Source organism: Triturus cristatus, chromosome 9, assembly GCF_964204655.1.
Source record: "Triturus cristatus chromosome 9, aTriCri1.1, whole genome shotgun sequence".
Lineage (NCBI taxonomy): Eukaryota > Metazoa > Chordata > Amphibia > Caudata > Salamandridae > Triturus > Triturus cristatus.
Genome location: NC_140592.1, coordinates 696,871,331 through 696,895,870, shown reverse-complemented (window position 1 = coordinate 696,895,870; position 24,540 = coordinate 696,871,331). Strand labels below are relative to the sequence as shown.

General features: G+C 46.4%; 1 protein-coding gene across 1 annotated transcript in view; it reads left to right on the top strand.

Moving 5' to 3' along the window:
- PLCB3 (phospholipase C beta 3) overlaps window positions 1–24,540 on the top strand; it is a 614,713-nt gene that overhangs the window by 470,636 nt on the left and 119,537 nt on the right. The window contains exons 17-19 of the mRNA XM_085625816.1: window positions 2,838–2,934; window positions 7,148–7,232; window positions 13,179–13,303. Coding sequence (XP_085481942.1) covers window positions 2,838–2,934; window positions 7,148–7,232; window positions 13,179–13,303 — 307 coding nt within the window. The remainder of the gene's footprint in view (window positions 1–2,837; window positions 2,935–7,147; window positions 7,233–13,178; window positions 13,304–24,540) is intronic.

Below are 24,540 nucleotides of genomic sequence, written 5' to 3'. Positions count from 1 at the left end.
GCCTCCGCGCACTGTATGCCAATTGAGGCGCTGTTCTCGGACCCGGGCCAACCCAGGGCCCTATCACAGGCCAATAACGTCTTCGCTGGCTCCAGCACGTGCTTCAGGTCCCACGCACTCCACGTGCCTGGGCTGCGCAGCCGACTGTTGCTTTCTGCACCGGAGGAGATTCTTTTGGGGGCCACCTCAGTTCGCGCGATCTCTCTTGCTGCTGTGGCCGCCCCCGAGGAGTGATGACAGGCGCAGCTGCCGGCATGCCGCTCACCCGCCCGCTCTCCGGGCAGGCCTCCCAAGCGGTCCCGGCCTCCAGCGCCCCCTCCTCGGTGACGCTGGTCCTCTGCGCGGGCATCCACAACCGCACCACCACAATCCCGCAGCCCAGGCAGAGAATCAGTTGGCTCCGAAACTGATCGTACTCATACCCAATGATTCTCTGCCGCAATCGCCTCTCTGATCCGCCGTCGCAGTGCGTTCCACAGCCTGGGCTAGGCCGCAGAATCACAATGTCATTTTCTTCAGCAATTCGTAACGCGCCGCGGCACCAAACACATCAGTGCCTGCTACGCCGTTGTCTGCACTCAGTCCTCCTAGTTTGGGGCCAGGATTGGTAACCTGGTGTCGGATATATAATGGATGTTGTGCTCCGCCAGCAGAGCGACTTTAACAAGCGGCCATCTTGCAGCTCAGCTCGGCCACGCCCCTGTGAGTTCAGACATCTTAACCTATTATAGCATTCTTTAGGGGCGTTGAGGAATACTGGAAAACTACTACAATGGAATATTGAACAGCTAAATAGAAGAGTTTCTTGACAAGGTGTAAATCCAGGTAAATTGTGCACTTCCCTCTCCGACCGTAAAACTAATGCTAGGAACAGTTTTGCACATAATTGACAGTGAATTGATCTATATTTCTAGGTGAAATATTTGAGGTAAAATTGTGCCCCATTAGCATTCCCAAGGGGTCCACTCAGGGTTTTTGTCATCCAATGTAAATAAAAATTAATACTGTTGAGTAACAGTACACATCTCATATCTTTAAGTAGTTCCATGAAACCTTGTGGGTAAACATTCATTCATCAAATCTGCCTGTTATGTTTTTTCTGTTATGGCGGAATAATGTACAGCATGTGAATTTAGAACAGCCTTAACCGTCAAATAAATTGTTAAAGGGATATAATGTGTTTATGTTCTCATGGGACGGTCTCTGCAGTGGTTTGAGTTCTTTAGTGGAGAAAATATTTTGTAGGTTGAGCTAAATGATTAGATAGGTATTTTGGTATGGATGGTTTTCTGGTGATATGGGATAATGGTATAGTTGATAATTGGTGTGACCAGCTCTTTGATATTTTGGTTTCTCTGCTGGAGTGAAGGTTCTGATGGGACGGGCCATGTAGTGAGAGGAATTCATTGGTGGGGTGTTCTTTATGAATAAGTAGGCAATGTAGATTATTTGATGCAGGATAGGCTGTGCTGTGATGGATAGTGTTTTTGATGCATAATTGGGAAAGTGTGAGGCGGTTTTTAGTTTTTTTTTGTAGTGGGAGAGTTTGACTGGAGGAGTCGATCTTTCAAGCCTTTCAGCTGGATAGTGTTGGTTATTTGGAATGTTTGTTTTCTGTGGGTGGTTTCTTCAGGGGTTGGAGTTAGGGGATCTCTGTAGCTGAAGGCTTCTGGTAGGGTGGATGCTTCCAAGTCGGGTTCTGCAGTGGAATGCGTTCGTTGGGTGGTTTTGGCAAACTCTTCAAAGTGTGTTAGTGGGCGAGTTCTTTGTTGTAAAATGTTAGTAGATTAGGTTCTTAGGTGGCTTAAAGTTTAAATGATTATGCACAGAATATGCATCTATAGTAGGTCCAAGCTGCAAAACTTGATAGTTATGGTTTAAATAATTTTTTGAGTTTCATTTAATAGACCTTAGTGCAATATTGACAGACATATAATACAGATCATAAATGATGTGCCCTACAAATACTGTAATTTGCTTTAAAGAGGTACATAGTTAATTATAAAAAATAGATTAAAATATAGGTGAAAAACAAGAAATACCCATATAACTATAATTTACTATTAAAAGTGGTATCAATATATCTCATGTGACATGCATACACAAGCATTTAACCATATTCCAACTATTGTATATTTCATACATATCTTAAGTCTACTAAAATTAGTACAATAAAACTATAACATCAATTCTCCCATCCACAGTTAACCCTAATCAAGAAAGGCAGCCAGAAATAAAGTGACAAACCTTTCCACATGCACAAGTATAGCACAGTAGTACCCATCACCACCCAATGTATCAATATTAAACTAGATTTCCCTTCCCTTCCCTTACCCGCAAGGACTCTGGAAGCTGTTCAATGAATCTGTGTCTGCTTCCGAGGTAAACAAACTATCCACCTGGTGTTCCCACGCTTTAACCCTTTCAATTTGCCCTTGTCCTCTTTTAATCCCATGAAACAACACAGCACTCTTCAAACCTGCCCATTTAATCATTTATTTACGCCATCTAGTGATTTAAACAACTGATACAGATAAGTTAACCGGTTTCTTCTATGGTTGAGCTGATTCCTAGGCATCTATCTGGTTTGTGTAGTGTGTCAATGTGGGAGTGAAGGTAAGGATTGGTGAAGGAGGTTTTTGGGTAGTGAGAGTCTTAGATTTGTGGGTTATTTAGTGAGATGTTTTATCTAGTGGCTGAAGCGGAATGGTATTTTAATGGTGGTTTTGTGCTCTTTGCCCAGGGTGCTTCCTTATACTGGTTGTACGTTCCATCTTCTATCTTTACACTTTAGAATCTCTCCCTCATTCTCTAATTTTGTTTTATATTCATCATAGGGAACAGCAAGCAGTGAGGCCAACGCCACCGAAGAGATGTCCACTCTTGTCAACTATGTGGAGCCTGTCAAGTTCAAATGCTTCGATGCAGCCAGCAGTGAGTATAAAACAGTTAAGGGCATACATATATGGGAGCAGCAGTGAGGGGGTTGAGGAGGGCAGGGCTTTCGGACATGAGACTGGTCATCTGCAGAGCCAGGGAGCCGTATCCACTGGCAGCCTTCTAAAATATCTAATGCCAGCAAAGAAGGTCTATGCTCTTCTGAATATGGGTAGTATATCCACTGTTAGTTCTGAGTAATAAGGGGAGTGGATGTAACCTTACAGCTAGAGCGGTCGACCTCGAAGCTGGGGAACTGGGTTCGAGTCTCAGCAACAATGCTCAACACCCTGTGATTCTGGGCAAATCACTTAATCTTCCTGTGCCTACCAAAAATAAATGTGTCCATATGTGACAAAACTGGTGCTCATGTAAAACACTTTTATACCTGATATCTTCATGTCTAGTTTGTGCTATATAAAACTCAAAAAAAACAAAAAAACAAATAAGTATCCACTAGTCACTTCCAGCTTTGAAGGGGATAAACCTGGAGCTATCTAATGAGATGCTTATGTATGCAAGGTCAATGGCAGTTTTGAAATGGAAACATTGAACATTAAATCTTTATTGATTTAGTCCCAGGCAAAGAATAACAGTAAAATCAAACCTCAAATTATCGAATATTAAAGATAAACTCCCCAAACCTTGTGCAAGTACAATCCTAATGAAATGCAGTTTTTAATGTATACCATCTGGCAGCTATGAAGAGCATACCCACTAGCAGCTCTGTGCTCTAGCTGCTGCCCACTTCTAAAGTTACACCCAATGCCATCCCTGATTATACACACGGCATCCAGCTCTTGGAGAGATACTGACCACAAGCTATTGTGCCCGCTGCCATGCAAGATGTACTCACTGCCATCTATTAGTTCCTACTGACTAACTCCCTTGACTGTTACCCACTGCCAGCCCTAAAGGTATTCTCACTTTCAGTTCTGAGGCGCTTATCTGCTAGTTCTGAGGTAAAACTTTCTTCTAGCTCAGATAGTAAATATTCACTGCCAGCCCTGAGGTAGTTGGCACTGCTGGCATTGAGTTTATACTTGCTAACCTACTCTATGGGACACACCACATGCCTTCTCTTAGAGTATAATCCTGCCAGATCTGACTGCATTCCCACTCCCATTGGTGAAGGAACACATTCACCTACAGCCCAGAGAATAGTCTTTTTTCTGAGAGGGGTTTATCCACTGCCAGTCTCAAATTGTACTCTCTGGAAGTCTTCAGTCATATATCTCACTTGTTTTTGATATGCTCAGTGGAGATCAGCAAAAAATATTTTTTAACTTCCCTACATTTCTGACAAATTGTTAGGTCTCTTAAGATATGTAGCTTGTTGTAGATTCAGATTGTTCTACTATGTAGTGATTAGCCTTGGAAAAGTATTTTTTCTAAAATATAAACAGTGGGCACCTCGAATGTATCTTGAATGACTCTGTATGAAGGGAACCTGAAACCTTTAAACACACAAACATTGAAAGCAACCTTTTTTTGCTGCTGAGTTCAGAAGCATAAGAGACACAGGAGGAGAAGATACAAAGGCTGCAAGAAAATATAGATATGGAAGCCAGGATTGGCATATTTTTAACTTTGATACTTACTGACTCAGGTTGTAAGAAAATAATGCAGCAAAATGTACAGTTTCTTTGTTTTCCCCTTTTTGAGGTCCTGGATGGATGAAATGTCCTTGACGATTTGCTCAAAATGCCATTATATGTTTCCATGAGCAGGGAACATTTTCTTTTGGGCCCTAATGATTCCCATTGTCGAAGAGAGAAAAGCTGAACATTTTATGCTGTGGCTTCTAGAAGGTATTAATCATTAGTTAGTTTTCTGAAAAAGATAAAGGGACCTGACCACTAAAGCTAAAAGTGAGCACTCAGACAAGGGAGATTTCAATTTCATTGGAACTCCCGCACAAATATTTTTCCAGATTTTAATGCACTTTCACTGGTCCTTCTTAAAGCAAGTCATGGTGACTTTCACTCTAGTAAAAGACTCAAGGTCCCCAACTCATGCTTAGATACCAGCCTGAGCATTATCAGTGACAAAGCTCTTGAAAAGAGATTAAAAATAGCAAATCACAAAGGATATCCACCCAGTGCAACATTGACATTGTTATCCTCAAAGTACATTCTTCCATCTTTCAAGCTGCAAGAATACTGACTTTGAATCTTAACTATAAAGACAAAAGAGGTTCCAAGACCTCAAGGTGAAAAGCCATCACTTCGAACGCTCAACCTAGCACTCAGACAATCATCCATTAATGAGAGCACCAAAAAGATACTGAAACCCTTATTCGCTGAAAAACGGGACTAGAAATATAGTTCATCGAAGCAGACGAAATTTAGAAGCAGTAGCTAGTGTCCACAATAGAGACAAAGAAGAGAGCCATAGAGGAATCCTCGACTTGAGAGGAATGCCACTCCTCTAACCTTCACACCACTGTCTACATACAGCAGTGAACTGGGTGGAGTCTGAAAAAGAAATTTCCCAGCATATATCCATATAACCAACTCCACTGCTCTATTGGGACACTGTGATTACCAAACTAACACCAACACTTGTACAGTGATGAGATACCCAAGCATGTTGCAGTAAAAAACAAACAAGAAGAACAGGTCATTATACATAAGGGGAAATTACCTTTAACATATATATACATCAAGGCATGCCTCGGTTCTTCCAATACCAAAAGAGACCTATGGCTAAGGGTGTCTGCTTTTTAATCCAGAGTTCAGGCTCAGATAACTAACTTAGCATTTGATGGCATACGTTTGTCAGGACAAGCAACTGATGAGTTGTTAGACTGTGTTCATATTTAAATTGAGACAAGAAAGCCCACTGGGCCTCTGCATCAGAAGACAGATCTCTCAGCCAAACAATAAAAGTAGCTTGATGCTCCAAAACAAAACTATTACTTACCTCTAACAATTGTTTTGCAGCTTGACTCCAACATAGATTCACAGACAAGTATCCCTTCCTCAATGCTGAGGTCTAGTTAGAGGATATGAAAGACTTGAGGGTAAATTTTGAGTTTGGCAGGCAGGGTACTGCATCACAAACGCGAGTACCCTCTCTGCCAGTTTACATTCACTATTCAGGGACAGGAGGAACGCTAGCTTTCTGGCAGTGGAGCCCCAGTTGGCTCCGTCGATGGAAACTTTTCCGACAGCTTCTCGTCCTATTTAGGGTCAACTGTGTGATGTCCTGTATTTTTCTGTCCTAAGTGAGTGACAGAAAATATGAAGTAGTGACTGCCTCACCCAGGGAAAACGCACACTGGTTGTGGGGGCCATTAGTTGTTCGCTTTTCAGTAACGAATTACCACTTTGGGAATTCATTACTGAAAAACATAACCTTTTGTAAAGCTTGGTGAATAGCTGTCAAAACTGAAGGGGGCTGACCACCAAGATTTGTATTCCTTGACAGGAACCCCAATGATGGTAGTTCCTATTAAGATACCGAGGTTGCCACTGGGCCGGCAGTGATCTCTAAATTTGGTGAACTATAGTCTGTCAGGGTGTTAGACATAATGTCATCCTCCACCCTGATGGGCTGTACTCCATCCACCAAACTCTAGATCAGGCCCTTGGTTCAGTAGATCTCAATCAGAAGACTGTGCCCCAGCTGTGGGGAAATGTGGGGGCCAGTGCCCTAATGAGTCATTCAACATCACTTGTGGCAGACACCAACTTTGTAACGTTACCTGAACAGAAAAACAATCCTGAGCGTAGCCCCTAGGTGGCTAATATGCACAACACATGAATCTAAAATTGGAGCAAGCTGAATTACCATGGTTGCAAATGAGTAACTGTTTACTTCACGAGCACCCTCTTTTTCTGTATCTCTATTTTGTTCCTTTCTTTCTCTTCAATCTTTTCTCCCTTTCATTTTCTTTCCCTTGTCCTCTTCTCATCACCATTTCCCTGTCTCTCCCCATTCGTCTTTTATTTGTTTTTACTCTTTTCTTTTCCTCACTATTTCCCATGTCTCTCAGACTTCTTTAAACTTTTCTCCTTCTCTCCTTCCCGTTGTAAATCCATTTTACTCTCCCCTCTTCATCCAACACTTTTTTCATCATTCCCATTTCTTTCCCACTCATTTCCCATAATATGTTTCCACCTCCAATTTCTCCCTGTCTTAGTTTCCTTACTTTCTCTTAAAGTGGGCTAACATGTCTTGTCTGGCTTCTTTATCCCTGTCTAAGAACGTAATAGGTACTTTGAGATGTCATCTTTTGTTGAAACGAAGGGACTGGAGCAGCTCACCAAATCTCCATTGGAGTTTGTGGAGTATCCTTTTCTGGTGTCATACCATTACCCATTTTTCTTCTTTCACCAAATCTACACACATCTGCAGATCTCTTTTGTACATTTGTAATATTTAGTGTTAAAATTAATTTTACTCATTTCGAACCTTGTGGCTTAGCACCCGTGATGTAACGAAAGGCAAATATCAATGAAAGATAACCAATGACTTCTAGTCTTTAGTCCGGCTTCCTACAGACAACTCACCCACCAAACTGACAGAGTGATGCACTGAATTGTGATGTAACCCGCAAACATAATGCAGATGGTGCCGGAATTCAAGGAGATGGAATATATCTCCCATGTAGAAGATAAGCAGGTTCGCTCATGCTTGGGTCATCCAAACCTCTGGTTCTCAACCTCCTATAAGTCTTAAGAAACCAGGACCAAGGACGAGGAGTTCACTGGGGGACCCTTCAATGAGTGGTATATACTTTGCTGCTATAATTAACGAAGTCGTTCAAAGGCATAAGTGGATAACATCTTTTCAGACATAAAAACACAAACAGAAGCTAGGGATGGACAATGCACAAATTGATCCAATCGTTTCTCAATGGAAATGTCTCTCCAGCTGATAACATTCGAGGGCACGCTGTATGCCTGCAGATAGCAAGTGTGTCCCTGAAGGTTATGTTATTCATCATAACCCTTGATTTTGCTACCATAGAGCACACAGACTCAATGATATTGAAGCCAACGGTTTTCCTGCCGCTGACCTCACAAAGCAATGTCATTATCACTGCCTCATGGAACACATGAATCTGATAGAGACATCTAGCCGCAGATTCCTTAACTTAGAATATTCCCAGGCGTCAGACTGGATCCGGAAAATCTGTTGCAGCAGCACCTCTGCACGCCGGGGGACGGAGCCACACGACCCCGCCCTGATGTCATCCACGTACGTGACGTCAGCGAGATCATATAAGTCCCTCTCGGCGCGCTGACGTCAGTTTCCTTCTTTTCCGCGTGCAACGCGGATCCGGAGTAAGCGGTCCTCTGGCCTGTTTTCAGGCCCATATTCGACGCTTCGCATCTGGAACAGTGTGCGATGCTTTTTGGGCTTTAAATCTTCTACTTCCTGTTCTCGGCAAATGTCAGCGACGGTCCCACATCTTATCTTATGTGGTGTCTGGGTGAGAACCACGACTCCACGGACTACGACGCCTGCCAACACCTCAAGCCGAAGTCCCAGCGGGAGCTCCGGATGAAGCTTCTTTCGGCACGGCTGTCCCAGTCGGAGTCGTCTCGTCCCCCGGCCTCTTCAACGCAGTTCCGCCGTCGATCGCCCTCTGGGGCCCGGGGCCGTCGTTCGCCACTTCTTGGTAAGTCGCGTTGCATGTCACCGAGGTCCTCGACCTCACTTTCATCTGTTGTCAGGGGCACTGGTTCCTGGAGCATTCCGGACGTGCGCCCCCGACAGTCGTCCCTCCTCTATCTGCCCTATCCGGGTGTGGGGGTGACTCGGACCCAGATGGAGGCCTATGCCACGGCTCTGCAGGCCTCCCTTGGGTCCTCTCCCATCCCTGGGGTGTCCTTGGGGCCTCTGCTACCTGTGGGGACCCCGACTGACTCGCCGGTGGTTTCGACCCCGGTGTCAAATGAGCCCTTGCCCTCCAGGGACGTCGGAGATGTAGTATTGTCAGGGTGTGGCCCGGCTGGGTCCCCTTCTACGATCCATATGGCGTCGTCCGGGTGCGGCCCGGCTGGGTCCCCCTCTACGACCCATTGCACCCCTGCCGCATAGTCCAGTGGGGCTCCCTGTGGCATTGCAGGTGGTTGCTGGTGCTCAAAGCCTGGCTTTGTGCACGCCTCGGCCTTCTGGGCAGGCGGCTGCCTGTCCGGAGCTGGTGTCTGTAGACTCGCCTCCCCGGCTCTGCCTCCGCTTCTTTCTTCGGCGTCGGAGCCTGTTGTGGTTGAGACAGTCTGCACTGGTGCGGCGCCGGAGGCTTTACCGTGGGTCAGGTAATGTGGAGTCGCTTCTGCCCTTTGAAGCTTCTCTTTATGATGCCCTTTTGGGTACCTGGGTTCGGCCAGCTTCCGGTGATCCGGTGGCTCGTTCTGTCTTGCACCGCCACCGTCCTGCTCCACATGATCCGGTCTGCTTATTTGTGCATCCAGGCGTGCAGGGGTTTGTTTTGCAAACTGCCTTCCCTTCCTTGCCCCGGCTAATGCTTCCTCCCTCCCGGGAGTCTAGATGGCTTGAGTCATGGGGTCGGAACATCTTTGCCTCCACTAGTGCTGCGCTACGGTCATTAAATACAGTGTGTGTCCTGGCTCGGGCTACCTCTGCCCTGTGGGACTCGGCTGAGTCTTTGCTCTCCACCAGCACTAAAGGCGCTTGTGTAGACCTCCTTCATCTTCTCCGGGATGGCCGTGACCTTGCTGAGTTTACGATCCGCTCTACCTTGGATACTGCTGATTCCTTAGGCCGGGCTATGGCTGGTTCAGTTGCCTTGCGGCGCCATGCTTGGTTACGGGATAGCGTCTTCCCGAAGAATATCCGGGAGAGACCTGTTGATTTACCCTTTGAAGGTGTTTTGTTGTTTGATGCTCACGCCAAATCGGCTGTTCAGCGCCTCCTTGCGGGCTTTCCTCCCCCTCCCCCCCCCCCCCTTTAGGCCTGTGTTCCTCAGGTGTTTTTTCTGGGGTGGTACATTTTCATTTAGCATCCTTTTGATGCGTTATGTGATTTACGCTAGTAGTAAGCCTCAGGTCTTCCTTTCGCATGGTATGGGGTGATCGCCCTTTCATTTAGCATCCTTTTGATGCATTATGCGTTTTAAACTGCCGGTTAACCTACTGTGGCAGTGTTCCACAGATTGTTCCTCTGACTGTGTCTTGTCCTGATAGGTGTTCCCCGTTGTTGGGGTGTGCATAGTCCGTGCGGGGTACTTGTTTGCTATTATATAGCTCTGTTTATGTCAACTGAACCGAAGAGATCCCTTGGCCTCTATGCGTCCTCTGGTGCTCTCATCTGCCATTGTACGGTGCTCAATGTTGTGCCTTGGCTTCATTTTCTACTCGTCATGGGTCATCTTGCTTGTTTGCATCATTCTCCTCCTTGGGAGGTTTTCGGGGTGTTCATCACGCTTTAAAGGCAGCTTCCGTCTGCCATTACTGCACTACGTGTGTCCCTTTACAACCATGCTGCATAGTCGTGGCTCGCTTCCCCATCTTTGCTATATATATATTTGTGTGTGTGTGTCTCTGTGTGTGTGTCTCTCTGTGTGTGTGTCTCTGTGTGTGTGTGTCTCTCTGTGTGTGTGTGTGTCTGTGTGTGTGTGTGTGTGTGTCTCTGTCTGTGTGTGTGTCTCTGTCTGTGTGTGTCTGTCTGTGTGTGTGTGTCTCTGTCTGTGTGTGTGTGTCTCTGTCTGTGTGTGTGTCTGTCTCTGTCTGTGTGTGTGTCTGTCTCTGTCTGTCTGTGTGTCTGTCTCTGTCTGTGTGTGTGTCTCTGTCTGTGTGTGTGTCTCTGTCTGTGTGTGTCTCTGTCTGTGTGTCTGTGTGTCTCTGTGTAGTTCCATGGGTACTTTGGTCCAATGTCTCCATGTGTCAGGGAGCTTTCAGTGATGCATGCGAGATTGCCATCAAAGCCCCTTTTTGCGTTCCACTTACTAGGGTGGTTCCCCAGTTTTACACTGCTCCCTTCTTCGTGTTCAGATACTGAACGATTCTTTCTTCTGGACAAGGGTTACTTGCCTTCCAGTCGGAGGGTGTGGTCTAAACTTCTGAGATTCTACTTCCGTTTCTATGCCTTGGTACTTTGGTGCCTCTGCTGCCCCTTCCTTCGGAGGTGCCTCCTTCTTAGGTTTACCCTATATTATATCAGCTGAGCATGTGGGACGGCTCTTCTGATGTCAGTCGTCCTAGGTCTACACCCTGCATATCTGTATTTCATGTATTGGTTCTCACCTTAGTCTCCCAGCTGCCTGGTTGAGCAGCCTTATGCTTGTTTTACCTACGCCACCTTATAGTCTCTGTGGCTGTTTGCTCTGTGCATGCTTCTGTGGTGGCCTGCATCAGCGTGCTTCAGGTTGTTACTGTTTTTCCCTGTTCCTCCTTGCACTTGGCGTGTTTCTTGTTTCCGCCTGCACTTCTTGGAACATTGCTAGATTCTACCTCTTGACCTTTGGTCCTAGGCTGTAGCCTCTCCGGCCTTCCTTCCGTAGGCTAGCCTGGTAGGCTCTGGTTGCCTCTCTTCATGTTTCTTCTCAACCTTTGGTCGGTGTTCACATGGTGCGCCATTAAGCAGAGAGTGGTTCTTCTTCCTCTCTCTTCTTTTCTTCTGGTATATGGCTGGTGCCGTTTCTACCTCTCATGCTTATACAATTATGGTGTAGCGCCATTCAGGCATTTTTGGGATGTCTTGCATCCCGTTATCTTTTGCTCTTCCGGGCTATTTGGGTTGCTGTCTGGCTGTTCCGCCACAGCCTTCCCATTGTCTGTCACTCTGTTGCCGGCTCGAGCGCTTGGCGCTTTCTGTTGTTCTGTCGCAGACCCACCTCCCCTTTGGGGTATAGCTGTGGTATCTATTCTAAGTTGAGGAATCTGCGGCTAGATGTCTCTATCAGATGTACGAGTTACTTACCTTCGGTAATGATGTATCTGGTAGAGACGTTGTCTAGCCGCAGATTCCTTAACGCCCACCCAGCCTCCCCGTTCTGCGATGACCTTACCAAGTGTGGTTCTCCACTGGCCTCTTTCAGTTACCATTGGTTTTTCTCTCACGGGTGCTCACATTGTTGCGTCCCTTTGAGAATTGCCATATACAGCTCTCTCTCCAAGGGGTTTCTTCCTGTAAAATGGTGCCTTTTTGTTCACCTTCACCAGGAGATTCATCTTTTTCTTTTCTTCTCCTGCTGCCTTCCCTCCCTCCCGCCTTCTCTATTGGCTCAGGGTTCTGGTCTCCTCTACAGTCGTCCTTTGGGGATCTGTTGACCTCTGTTTCAGACCTCCATTACTATAGGGGCAGTGCCAGTCTTTTATACCTTCCTGCAGTGGACTGTTCTCTCTGTGCTCCGTTCTTGGTGGACGACACAGTTACACAGAGTAATGACAGTCTATTTCTGTCTGTTGAGGTATTCTTCCCTTGTTGCCCTTGGGGAAGGGTCTTCGCTTAGCTTGCGGGACTCTTTCTTGCAGCTTTTTCACTTTTATGTGGGCAGTGTCTAATTCTGTCTTTTACCATGGTGTCTTGCACCACTCTCCTTTTTTTATTCATGGATTTTCATTCCTCGCACACCGTTCCCATACTTTCAGTTTTTTTGTTGGTGGCTCCACGTTGTGCCGCAGAAAAGTTTCTCCGAAGAAAACTGACGTCAGCGCGCCGGGAGGCACTTATATGACCTCGCTGACGTCACGTACGTGGACGACGTCAGGGCGGGGTCATGTGGCGCCGTCCCCCGGCGCGCAGAGGTGCTGCTGCAAAAAAAAACTTCCGGATCCAGTCTGACGCCTGGGAACATTCTACGTTGAGTAATCTGCGGCTAGACAACATCTCCACCAGATACATCGTTACCGAAGGTAAGTAACTCGTACATTATGACAAGGTGGACCTCTTTTGCTTTTATTTAAGTTAGAGCAAAGAGCTCACTACTGATGACATCACTAAACACATGCTTTACATCTGACAGTGACATCTTAGAGTCCCGTCTTGCTGCTAATAACATAACCAAACAGTCTGCAGATGATGACAGCACAGAGCTCATTGCTTTCTTTCTGATGTCCTCACAAGTCGTGCTTCCTCACCGCTCCTGAGAGGTGGAGGGTAGAAATAGAAATGGTCCTTTTCCCTTTCATTGTTTGATCTATCTATTTTTCTCTTTGTTATTCTGGAAACCTAGTCAAAACAGTTTCCTTGTTCCAGTCGCTGTCAAGCTCCTGAGCCCACAACCCGTCCTCAGTGGGTTTGTTCCTTAACAAATGCGCCTTCAGATATAACAAGAAGCAACTTAGCCGGATCTACCCCAAGGGTACACGTGTGGATTCATCCAACTACATGCCGCAGGTCTTCTGGAATGCCGGTTGCCAGATGGTGGCACTCAACTTCCAGTCGCTTGGTGAGTAGCTATTCTACAGACTGGGGCAGAATAGTTGTTTGGTGCTATCTCTTTGTAAAGTCTAGGGTGTTTTTCAACATTGTGAGATGTTTTGTGTCTCTAAATACATTTTGCAGCATGAAATCTCTTCTAGACTCCACATGCTTTTCACCATTCCACCATCTAGTTGTTGGGTCCGGAAGTGTCCTGGTTGTCCTTGTTTGTGGACAGTAGTTAACATAGGTGGAGCCCCTGTTTAATGTTGACCATAATCTCACAATGCCTATGTGCATTGCTACCACCATGTTAAAATCTTTTTTTTCGCTATAGGGTACAGAGGAGCATTGAAGGTCTCCCTTAATTTTTCGATGAAGGTTTTTGAGAATTCACCGAAGAACAGAATTAAGCGGTGAGGGAAAAACCAAGATCGGTGCTTGCCACTGGAGATAGGTTTTCTGGGTGTTTGTCTGAAGGACCGACATTTGGAGAATATTATGTAGTCAAGGTGGCATCCGTGGGGTTCCTCTAGGCCATCTTAGAGTACGAGCACTCCAAGTTTTGTTCAAGCTGCCATCGAAAATTTGCTCTGAACGACAAACACATGGGTGTATGTTCTGTCTGCCTCAAGACCATAAGTTGTAGGACTGCATTCCATGCTCGTACTTTAAATCAAAAACTGTAGTTCACAGAGATGAAAATTCTTTTAGCAGATTGGGCATATACAGACATGGCTGGCCTATCCTAGATGTAAAAGCAGAGAAAGGGTGCTCCGTCAATGTAGGAAATTAGTTTCTTCAATGATGTAGAAGTGCTGGAGGCCCATGGGTAACACCAAGATGTCAAGCTCAAAACATATGAGGCTGAAAAACACCGTAGAGACCCTAAAAGTGTCTCATGCATGTAAAACACCTGACTTGCCTCTGGAAAAGGCATCAAAACACACAATCAAGATGCTGAGGCATGGTCCTTTGAGCCACACAAAGTCAAGTCCTCAACACTGAAGAAAGATGCATGTGATGGAGCCCAGTGAACTTCCAATCCAACCTGAAAAGAAAAAGCCAACTGTAAGGATACACCAAAAGGCATCTCCTCGACATCCAAGGACTATCAGGCGCAGAAAAGGACAGAGCAGCGGCACCTAGAAGGAAAATTTCCATGGTGAACCTAAGACCTACATTGTCACTGATGTCAAGAGAATGAAGAGGCCATTGGAGACATAGATAGAGTTTAATATAAAGGAAAAAAGCCTTTGAGGAAGCCATGACTCCTCTGAAGTAAACAAGACTTGTGGGAGAAAAGTAAATACAGGAGTTCAACTTGACAGAGCAGGGAGAAACACTCATGGAAGGTTAGCACACAGACAATGGGGAAGAGTAGTACATTTTCACTGCTGACCCGAAAGACTTGGGGATCGACAATCCATAGAAAGAAATGTGGAAAAGACATCGAAGCAGACTCTCCTCAGGAGGAGATAGATTCTTATCCCTAAAGACCTTCCCCTCCAGATGATATCTCCACATACCATGCTGTCATAAAAAAAAATCAGCAGATGCCTTCGGAGTGGATATGAATGTGGAGACAGAAGATGCATTTTTTCTGGAAACACTAAAACAGGTTATAAAAAGAACGTGTGCCTCCTGATGCTCTACAGCATAGTAGTACAGCAGTGTAAGCAGGGTTTCCTGAAGCGGGTGATGATGAAAGCAGTAACCCTGTGCATAGAAGAAATGCAGAGTTTCCACTCAACCATAATTACATCCAGAGGCATGTTGTCAATCCAGACTCACTTATTGTGTGTACAGCATGGAAGAGGGCCATGCCCATGCATTCATGGCCCCGCCGGATAAACAGAGCAAAAGGATGGAGGCTATCAAAAGAAAAATGGAGAAAGGCGCTGCTATTCAATGACGGATAGCTACCTCGAACACCTTGTTATACTGTTTTTTCCACCAGTACTGGGAGGATATGCAAGACCTTATGTCTCCCAGAAGTATACCTCAAAAGATCGAAAAGTATAAGGGGCAGAACAATATTAACAACTCATGCCTAAAGTCAACCTTCAACGCTGCGGACACAGTAGGCAAACAACTGGCTACAGGGCCAGTGATGAGTTGTGCATGGTTGTGTATCACAGGTTTTAAACCTGAGGTGCAATGCAGTATTATTGACAACATCCTCACAGGGAATCGGCTTTTTGTACCAGGAGTGTACCAGATTCTAGAAGATATGAAAAAAGGCAAATGAGACAGCGATGTCAATGGGAGATATCCAAATTTACAGGCCCACATTCAGCAGAGGAAACCCTTGAGAGAGGAGAGGTCATTGGAGGAATAGTTTTAGAGCAAAGAGTCAAAAACAGCCATGGACTGGCCAATTTCTTTGCTCCACACAATGGCAACAGCAACAGCTTAAGCTAATTTTTGGCCAGAGGGAGAACAAGAGGCAGAAACTCCAGATGATGTGTTTCTTGCTCATTCAGTGGACTCGGAAACCCCTCCACCTAGACACAGCACAGGAGAATAAAGGCCTTCCTGGAAAACTGGAAGCCATTTCCACAGACAAGTGGTTTCTAAATATTTAGCATGGTTACTGCATGGAATTTATACAAAAGCCACTAAGAAAATTGCCAAAGCACCGCCATTACAAAAATGACCAGTTACAAGTCAAACAGAAAGAGGTGCAAAAAGTGTAGTCCAAGAATACAATCGAGAAGCTGCCTCAGGAAGAAATAAACTCAGATGTGTGTTACATTTACCTCCTAGTGCCAAATCAAGGCCTAACCATGCAGCCTATTATAGATCTATGCTTTGTAAAAAAAAAGATCCATGAAGACACAGATATTTCAGAAGACAACCTTTCAGGATATTCTCTCTTCGCTAGACAAGATGGAACTTTTTAACAACAGTAGCCTTCAAGATGCCTACTTCCACATCCCCACTCACACAGAACAGTAGCTACGGTTTGTAAGGATTCAGGAATACTAGAATTTCAACATCCTGCCCCTTGGAATAAAGTCTGTGCCAAGAGTGTTTACCAAGATGCAGGCTTTGGTAACAGCACACCTCAGTAAACAGGCCATACATTTTTACTGGTACCTAGACGATTGGTTAGTGAAATCAAACAACTTTCAATTTTGCAGAGAGAACGAGCCAATGGTAGTATCACTGCTATACATACTACGGTCAACATTAAACTGGCCTAAATCATCTCCCACTCCAGAAACAAGGAACATTTCTCTAGGGGCATGTGAGAAGTTGGCCTGGTATATGATGTTCACTAGTTAAAGTGACCACCTTGTACCATGCCAAGCAACCCTTATGGTGTGGTTGTAAGTCAACCTTTTCGGACTAGCTGCCCTAGTGGTAGCGTAGGCTAAGCAGTCTTTGAGGCTAAACTCGTTAAAGCGTGTTAAGCAGGCTGTTTTACCATATGTAACCCCCTTTTATACCAATGAAAGGACACCACACAGATATATATTCAAAATATATATGTATTTATTACTCAAACTATCCCCTAGACTCTTTATGAGCACAGGAGCACAAATCGTTAAACAAGACAGTGTTATAATATACAGAAGTTGCACTTTATATGGATGGGCCCTGGTGGCCACTCAAACCATATACTAAAATAGTGGTATAAGTACCACGAACAGGAAAGGGAAAAGGCCTAGGGCCTCTAGAATCGCTGGGCCTACAAGGAGCTAACTTTAGTTAGTGACCAGGAGGTCCACGGGTCGCGTGTGCAGTGAGGAAAGTTACACGCGGGCTCCCATAGGTTTTCAATGGGTGCGTAAAAGTTCAAAAGTTACTGCTAGAAGGGTCTTCTGGATGGACTACGAACTTAAGACTTAAAACACAGACACTAGAGATGTTTCTCTACACTTGGGCACCGGAGTGCCAGCTTTACCTCACCCACAGGAAGCGGGTGCATAGGTCTCGAAGTGCGTCGGGTTTCTTCTATTGATTCAATGGAGCCTGATGACAAAGATGCTGCAGGCGGTCGGTCCAGAAGAGATGCGTTGGATCCAAGGGTGGATCGGAGTTGTAGAAGACCTGAAAGCAGTGGGGACAGTGTTCACAGTCACTAGCCAGTGACCGGCGTGGCACCAGGTAGGTACCAGGCGATGTCGGGTGCAAACAGGCAAAGAGGTGTAGCTTGTCTCCGCAGCCACGTGGTCCCTGAAGGTCGACGACGCCCAGGAGTCGAGTCACGAGCTGTCCCACGCAGGCTCTCGCTGTCGGCGGTGTCGGCGACTCGAAAGAAGCAAACAAGCCTTGGCAAAGGCAGGAGTCGTGGAAGTTCAAGAAAGCTGATTGTTCTGACCATCAAGGTCAGAGGGGCTACTCTTTTGGAGAGCAGCTAGGGCCAGTCTGGAGCAACCAGACCAGCATCGTTGATTTCAAGTTTCGTTGCCAAAATGGCCACTAGCCAACGGGCCAGGGACCGGGCATGCGCGTCGAGATGCAAAGTGCAGAGGGGCCCCACGCAGATCGTGGAGATGCTGGAGGGCTCACCTTTGGTGCAGATGCTGCTCGTGGTTGGGCTTCTCAGGACCCAAAGCACAACTCGGAGGGAGCCTCTGTTGCTGCGCTTGCAGCTTGTCGTCGGTCTTTCAAGATGGCTGGCTCCACGTGTCTCGGTGCCTCCACGGGTTCCTTCTTTTCAGGGACTGTGGATCGGGCGGTGAGAGGTCTGGAGGTCCAGGTCTTGTCGGGCTCTGGTCTCGGGCTCCGGCAGGAGGCGGCGGCAAAGCAGACGTTCAATAGCTGGTTGGTGCTTGCGTTAGCAAGATGGTCACTCCCTGACCATAGGGGAGATTTCCTTCAGTCCTCTGTGCAGCAGAGCGTCGAAGTTCCCGTCTTCTTCTTTGTAGTAAGTTGATTCCAGGATGTCTGAAGTCTTAGGACACAGCTCCTACCTTTAAGCGGATTCTAGGGGCCGGACTACCTGCTAGGTTCCTCCCTAAGGGTGGGACCAGGAAGGGGGGTGGTTACACCCCCAATCCTTTGTCCAGCTCGCCCCAGGTCCGGGGCTGGTGTGCCCCAGGACCGGTTTGAACTGGCATATGCACCGAGGCTCCTTGTGAGCCTCAGGCATGTCTGGTTTCTTTCAAGCCCTACCTGACCAATACACAAAATCCTGTCTGGGGTGGTGCACGCACCTCCCCTGGCAGGAAACCCTTTGTCCACACCTCCCAAGCTGGAAGGACTCCCAGCAGCAGGAGGGCAGACTTGTGTCTGTGGTGGCAGCATCCATTTTGTGGAGCTGAGGCTATGTCTGATTTTACCCGGGTTTCAGGTACTGTACATGTCGTGTCCCTCTAGAAGGGTGGAATGCTAACCCCGTCGCCAGAATTGGCGAGGGGTTAGTATTCCAATTCGTATGACACCTTACTCGACATGTTTTGATAAAGCCAAACCAAAGATAGCATTTAACCGCGAGGTTCATAATGCACTTAAGAGTATATGGTATGACGATACCTGGAACGGTAGAAGGAAGTTGTTCCGACCACTGCAGACAGGCTCAGCTCATGCCAGAGCACCATCTCACATGGAACCAAGCACTATGCCTTCAGGATTGTCAAGGCCTGCCATAGGAGTGACTTATAGGTTAACATGTGTCCCATTTAAGGTTAGGTATAGGTATGCTACACCTAAGTAAGAGGTGGTTACACCAACTTACCCCAGCTGAGTGATCAGCCAGTTGTGTCAAATTTGTTAGGCCTGGCCAGGGGTGGCACAATACATGCTTCAGCCCCTGGTAGGCCTTAAATACACCAATGCCCTGGGTACCTAGTGTACACTGGTACAGGGGCTCACAGGGTGATCCAATTCCAATTGGTTATGCACCTAGGGTGCATAGTGTCAATTTAGTTAGAGAGAACAGCAGGCTGGGGGTCTGATTAGCAGGCCCACAGCCTCAATATGTCAAAAACCAGTGAAGCAAAAAGCAAAAATTTGGGGTGACCATAGGATAGCAGACCCTACTCTCCTACAGGGCAGAACTAGTCAGAGTTGGCAATGGCATACCCAAATATTTGGAGTGCCCAGACCATTCTAGCCAAAACTCCCCTCTACCAGACGTCACAATCTCTGATCGTGAGGACGGTAATAAAACTCTGAGGGATTAAGGCTTCTTGCATCCACCTTATTCCAAACACAAGACTACATATGAAACCAGTACAGGATTGGATGAACAATTAATGGAATCAGGCAGTAGGCACATTGGAGGATTTAGTGGTTGGAACAAAGTTAGCCAGGGACTGGTTTGGTGGTACCTAGCGAATATGATCAAAGGTTGACCCTTCAAACCACTATTGCCACCAGCTAGAATTTCCTCGGATGTCTCACTAGTTGGTTGGGGGTGCACATGTAGAAATTAAAGATAAGGGGGTTGTGGTCAGCACAAGATGCAAACTGGCACATCAGCTTTCATGAGTTGAAGAGAAATCTCCCTAGCACTATAGGCCTTTCAGACCGCGGGGTAAAACTATGTAGATAATAACGGACAACACAACAGCAGTCATTTACATCCTCAAGCAAGGGGTGACAGAATCATACCCACTGTCACAAGTGGTCCAAACAATTTGGAAATCTGCCATTTCAAAGGACATTTCATTATTAACAAATCATGTCCCAGGAATGTAAAACGTACAAGCCGGCGAGTTAAGCAGACAGACAAGTTGCATGCATGAATGGGAGGTAAAGCAGTCTGGGGTAGATAAATTATTCCAATAGTTGGGAAAACCAGAGGTAGACCTCTTGAAAAAAAAAAAAAAAGGAAAAACTAATTGCCAGTGCTTCCAATCCAGCACTACTATCCTCAGTGGTTAAAGAATGCCCTCTTGATACGCTGGTATGGAGTATCTATGTTCTCTTTCCACCCCCATACCATTAGTCCCACCTGTTCTACAGAGATTCCGGAGTTCTAACATGACTGTTGATTCTCCTTGCCCCAAGGCAGCCTCTTTAACCCTGGTTCTCATATCTACTACAATTGTGGAAAGACCAGTATGTCAAAATCTCCTTGCACAGGCACACTGACCATGCAATAAGAGAAATAGCCGAATTTGAACACCTTAATCTACCTAAGGCTACATTTCATTACATTAGGGAAGCCCAGAGAATATGCACTAGAATATGCTACACTTTCAAGTGAAAGAGGTGTATAATATGGTGCCAAAACAAGAAAATGCAACACATACTCCATTAGGACATGGTCATAGTTGAATATCTTATACTTCCCTATGCTTCGAGTGTACATTTGTCTGTCATTGTGGTTTGCCTTAAAGAGCTATACACACATAGCATTTTTCTCACCCCCACTGATAAAAAGTTTCGTGGAGGGTGCAAATAGTTTTTTTGCTGCCAGGTAGATACCTCCTCTGCAGTGGAATCTTAACCTAGTGTTAGCAGGGTTAATGAACGTGCTATTTGACCTTCTGCATAAAGCCACATTCTGACATCTTACATTGAAAACGTTGTTCTTAGTAGCTATTGCGTCACTAAGAACAGTAAGCTAGATGTAACATCTAACAGTAAATGCGCCACACATCTATGTACAAGGGTTAGGTCATAGTAAGGACACACTCAGAATTCATGCCAAAGGTAATCTCACCTTTCCACATAAACCAGACTATCATTATAACAGCCTTCTTCCAAAGCCTGCTGATGTGACAGAAATGGCCCGCTACACACTTGGTGTCAGGAGAGCGGTTTTGTACTACATGCAGGTCACACACAGTTTCTGAAAGGGATATCTAACCACATATTCTTCACCTATTCAATATTTCCCCAGGCATCAGACTGGATCCAGAAAATCTTCAGCAGTACCTCTGCATGCCAGCAGATGTTGGCAGCGGCTTCATCTCGTTGTCGTTTCACACTGGCCGTGACATGTGTGGGCCTATATATCTGCCAACCGTGCATGCTGGCATCAGTACCTTTCTTTCTATACCAACAGATGTGAAACTGAAGCTACACCTAGTCTCTTTGAGAGCACTTTCTTGACAAAAAAAACATTACCAGCGTGCAAGGGAAAATGCCAACTTCAAAATCAACAGGACTCAAACTTTGTAGGGTATGTCGCAAACAAATGTCTGTGACTGACCGACATGTAGTCTGAGGTTGGACCATAACTCCAAGGCATGCAGCGACTGTTCTTAAATGCACCCCAAGGCTGTTTGAGCCCAGGCATCAAAACTGTTTGTGGCAAAACACTACAAGACTCCGAGGTACGATAGGTTAAAGTCCAAGGGCAGGTTCTCATCCCGCTCCCGAGTCCATTGCTGGACCTCGATTGGTTTAGTCTCCCGGCTCTGCCACAGAAAACACCACCTCCTTTGCCATGGTTATGTGAAGGGTGTAGGAGGGTCTTGATCTTCCACTTCATACTCAGGAAGTCGAAACCTATGTTTTAATGGACGTGCTGCAGCCTTTAAAAACTATTTCTTGGCTCTTCTTTCCATTCATTGAGTCTCTTACTCACACCCTCTTGGAGACCGATGCCAAACCCTGCTCAGGCCCACCTGTTAATCAGCAGATCACAGGTGTCCTCGCCCTGCCTGGTAACCCTGGATTACTTTCCAAGCACTTGTGCCTTGACGCCTTTGGCATTTGTTCCTGCTCTATAAGTTGGTCATTCATTCATTCAGCACTGCACTCCTGAGAGCCTTGTGGTTCAGGCTTCAGCCAGCAAGGTGAACCCAAACATGCTCCCCATACTCCCTCTGACAGGGAATTGGAGAAGATGGAATCTTTTTATAAGCAGATATTCTCTTTTAGAACCCAGGCTCTAAGTTCAGTGAATGCTAGGTGCCTCTTAGGTTACTGCTTCAACACCTTGAGGCACTCAGTGGCCCAAGTACTGCCCCTAGTCCTTGCCATACTTTCTTAGGATGCAAGATGGTCATGAAGCAACCAAGGTCACCATCCATTGTGGGCTGAACAGCATTAATTCCCTTGGTTGGGCTATTACACTAGTGTGGTCCTTCGCATGCTGGCCTGGATGCGATCCACTGGCATTTGGAGATGCATACAGGCCAGTCTTATGCTTACGCCATTTGATTATTCCTGACTTTTTGAGGATAAAGCAGATGCTTTCCCAAGCACTTCAAAGAAAGCATTGCCACAGTGCGCTCCCTGGGTCCCTCTGCTCCTATCAGCAATTTCACTCCCTCTGTGGCTACAGTAGAGGATTCCTGTATCGCCAACAACCTCAGCCAGTACCGCGATCATACCAGCCTGTTGGTGGCCACAACGGGATGCCCACAGGAGAGGGCAACAGGGTCAATGCTCAGTCCAGCCTCCCTTACCCCCCACCACCGCTGCACCACCTAAGCCTATTTAGCGAGCCTTAGATGATGCACAGCCCCTTTTGTAGTCGGGATCCATCATTTACTGTCAGATTGGCAGGCAATAGCTTCAGACGAGTGGGTTCTCCAAATTGTTCCGCTGAGTTATACCTTACCATTTCTCGAAACCCCGCTGCACGTTCCAACATCCTCAGACTGGCTGGCGGAGGATCATCTGTTTTTGCTAAGGCTGTAAGTGCAGGCACATTTGGCCAAAAGAGCCATAGACCGGGTACCGCACCCTAGACGTTGGTTGTGTTTGCTATTCCTGTTACTTCTGGACCATGTTTGAACTTCAGTGTATCAATGACTTTCTGCAGATATCCAAGTGCAGAATGCTCACCCTAGCCCAGGTCTTGTTTGCTGTGAACCCTGGAGACTGGATTGTAGCGTTGACCTGCAAGATGCTTATTTCCATATCCCTGTTCTGCAGGCCCACAACATTACCTGCGGTTCACTGGTGGCAGCACTTCTTTGGTGGTTGTGGGTGCCGTCTTCCCCTACCCCGATGACTCGCTGTCGAAGGCGGGCTCGCTCTAGGCAGTTGTCACCCACCTCCAGACTATGGTGAACCTCCTGACATCTTTAAGGTTTACTATCAATGTGCCAAAGTCACACCTGACTCCTTTGTAGAATCTCTCCTTCATCTGGGCCTTTCGCGCATGGTGCAGTTTCACGCCTACCCCCCAGAGAGGAGAGTCAAGAACATTCAGGCTATGATCCTGATTTTTAAACCCCTGTCCTGGATCTTAGTGAGGATGACTCTGAGACTGCTGGGGCTTATGGCCTTGTGCATTCCGCTGGTTAATCCCTCCAGATGGCATATGTGGGTTGTGCAGTGGGATCTGAAGTCCCAGTTGGCCCAGCACCAGCAGATTCGTTCCTACCTGGTCCAGATTTTAGAAATGACTGGAAAAGATCTTCAGTGGTAGCTGCGGGACCACAGTTGGGTCTGTGGCAGAATCCTCTCCTTACCCCACCCAGAGTTCACAGTATTGACCAATGCATCGCTTCTGCATTGTGGAGGTTATCGGGAGAGGTGGAGATGAGTAGCGTCTGGTTTCCAGCAGAGGCCTGGCTCCATAACAACCTTTTAAAATTGAGACCCATCCGCTTGGCGTGGAAGGCGTTCCTGCCCTCCATTAAAGGGAAGCTGGTGCAGGTCCTCACAGTCAACACCACCGCCATGTGGTATGGTACAAGCACGAAGGGGTGGGGTTGTGGACCCTGTGCAAGGAGGCTTTGCATTTTTGGTTTTGGCTGTCCTGCTAAGGAATCTTTCCCTAAACTGACAAATTAAGCCATCAATGCCTTGCGGATAAAGAATGACACCTACATACGGAACTCTGGGCTCTTGTACACCATCCCACTGATACCTCTCCTGCCCCTATTTTTGAAGAATATTTGGACCGACGGAGCTCAGCTCACCCTAGTCATTCCAGATTTTGCACAGAAAGTAGGGTATCATGAACTCCTGTGCATGAGAATTTGTCCTCCATTCAGGCAGCCTCTTCAGGATGATTTTCTGTTGCAGCAGCATGGCTGGCTTCTGCACCCGAACCTCCGCAACATACAACTCCATGCTTGGAGATTGAGTGACAACAGTTGAGTGCTTTCAAATTTCTTCCAGAAGATGTTATCATCTTGGCAGCCAGGCATTGCTTGACCAAATATATATTTGCCTGTTATTGGGATAGGTTTGTGGTCTGGTGAGCTTCTAAACCGGTCGACCCAGTCCATTCCACGCTGTCTGAAGTTTTGTTGTTTGTTGACCCTAGCCCAGCAAGGCCTTTCATGGGCACCATTAAAGGGTACTTGTCAGCTCTTTCAGCATTTTTACAGTTGCTGGACCAGCTCTCATCATTCAAATCACCAATTGTCATGCTTTTACTCAAGAGGTTACAAT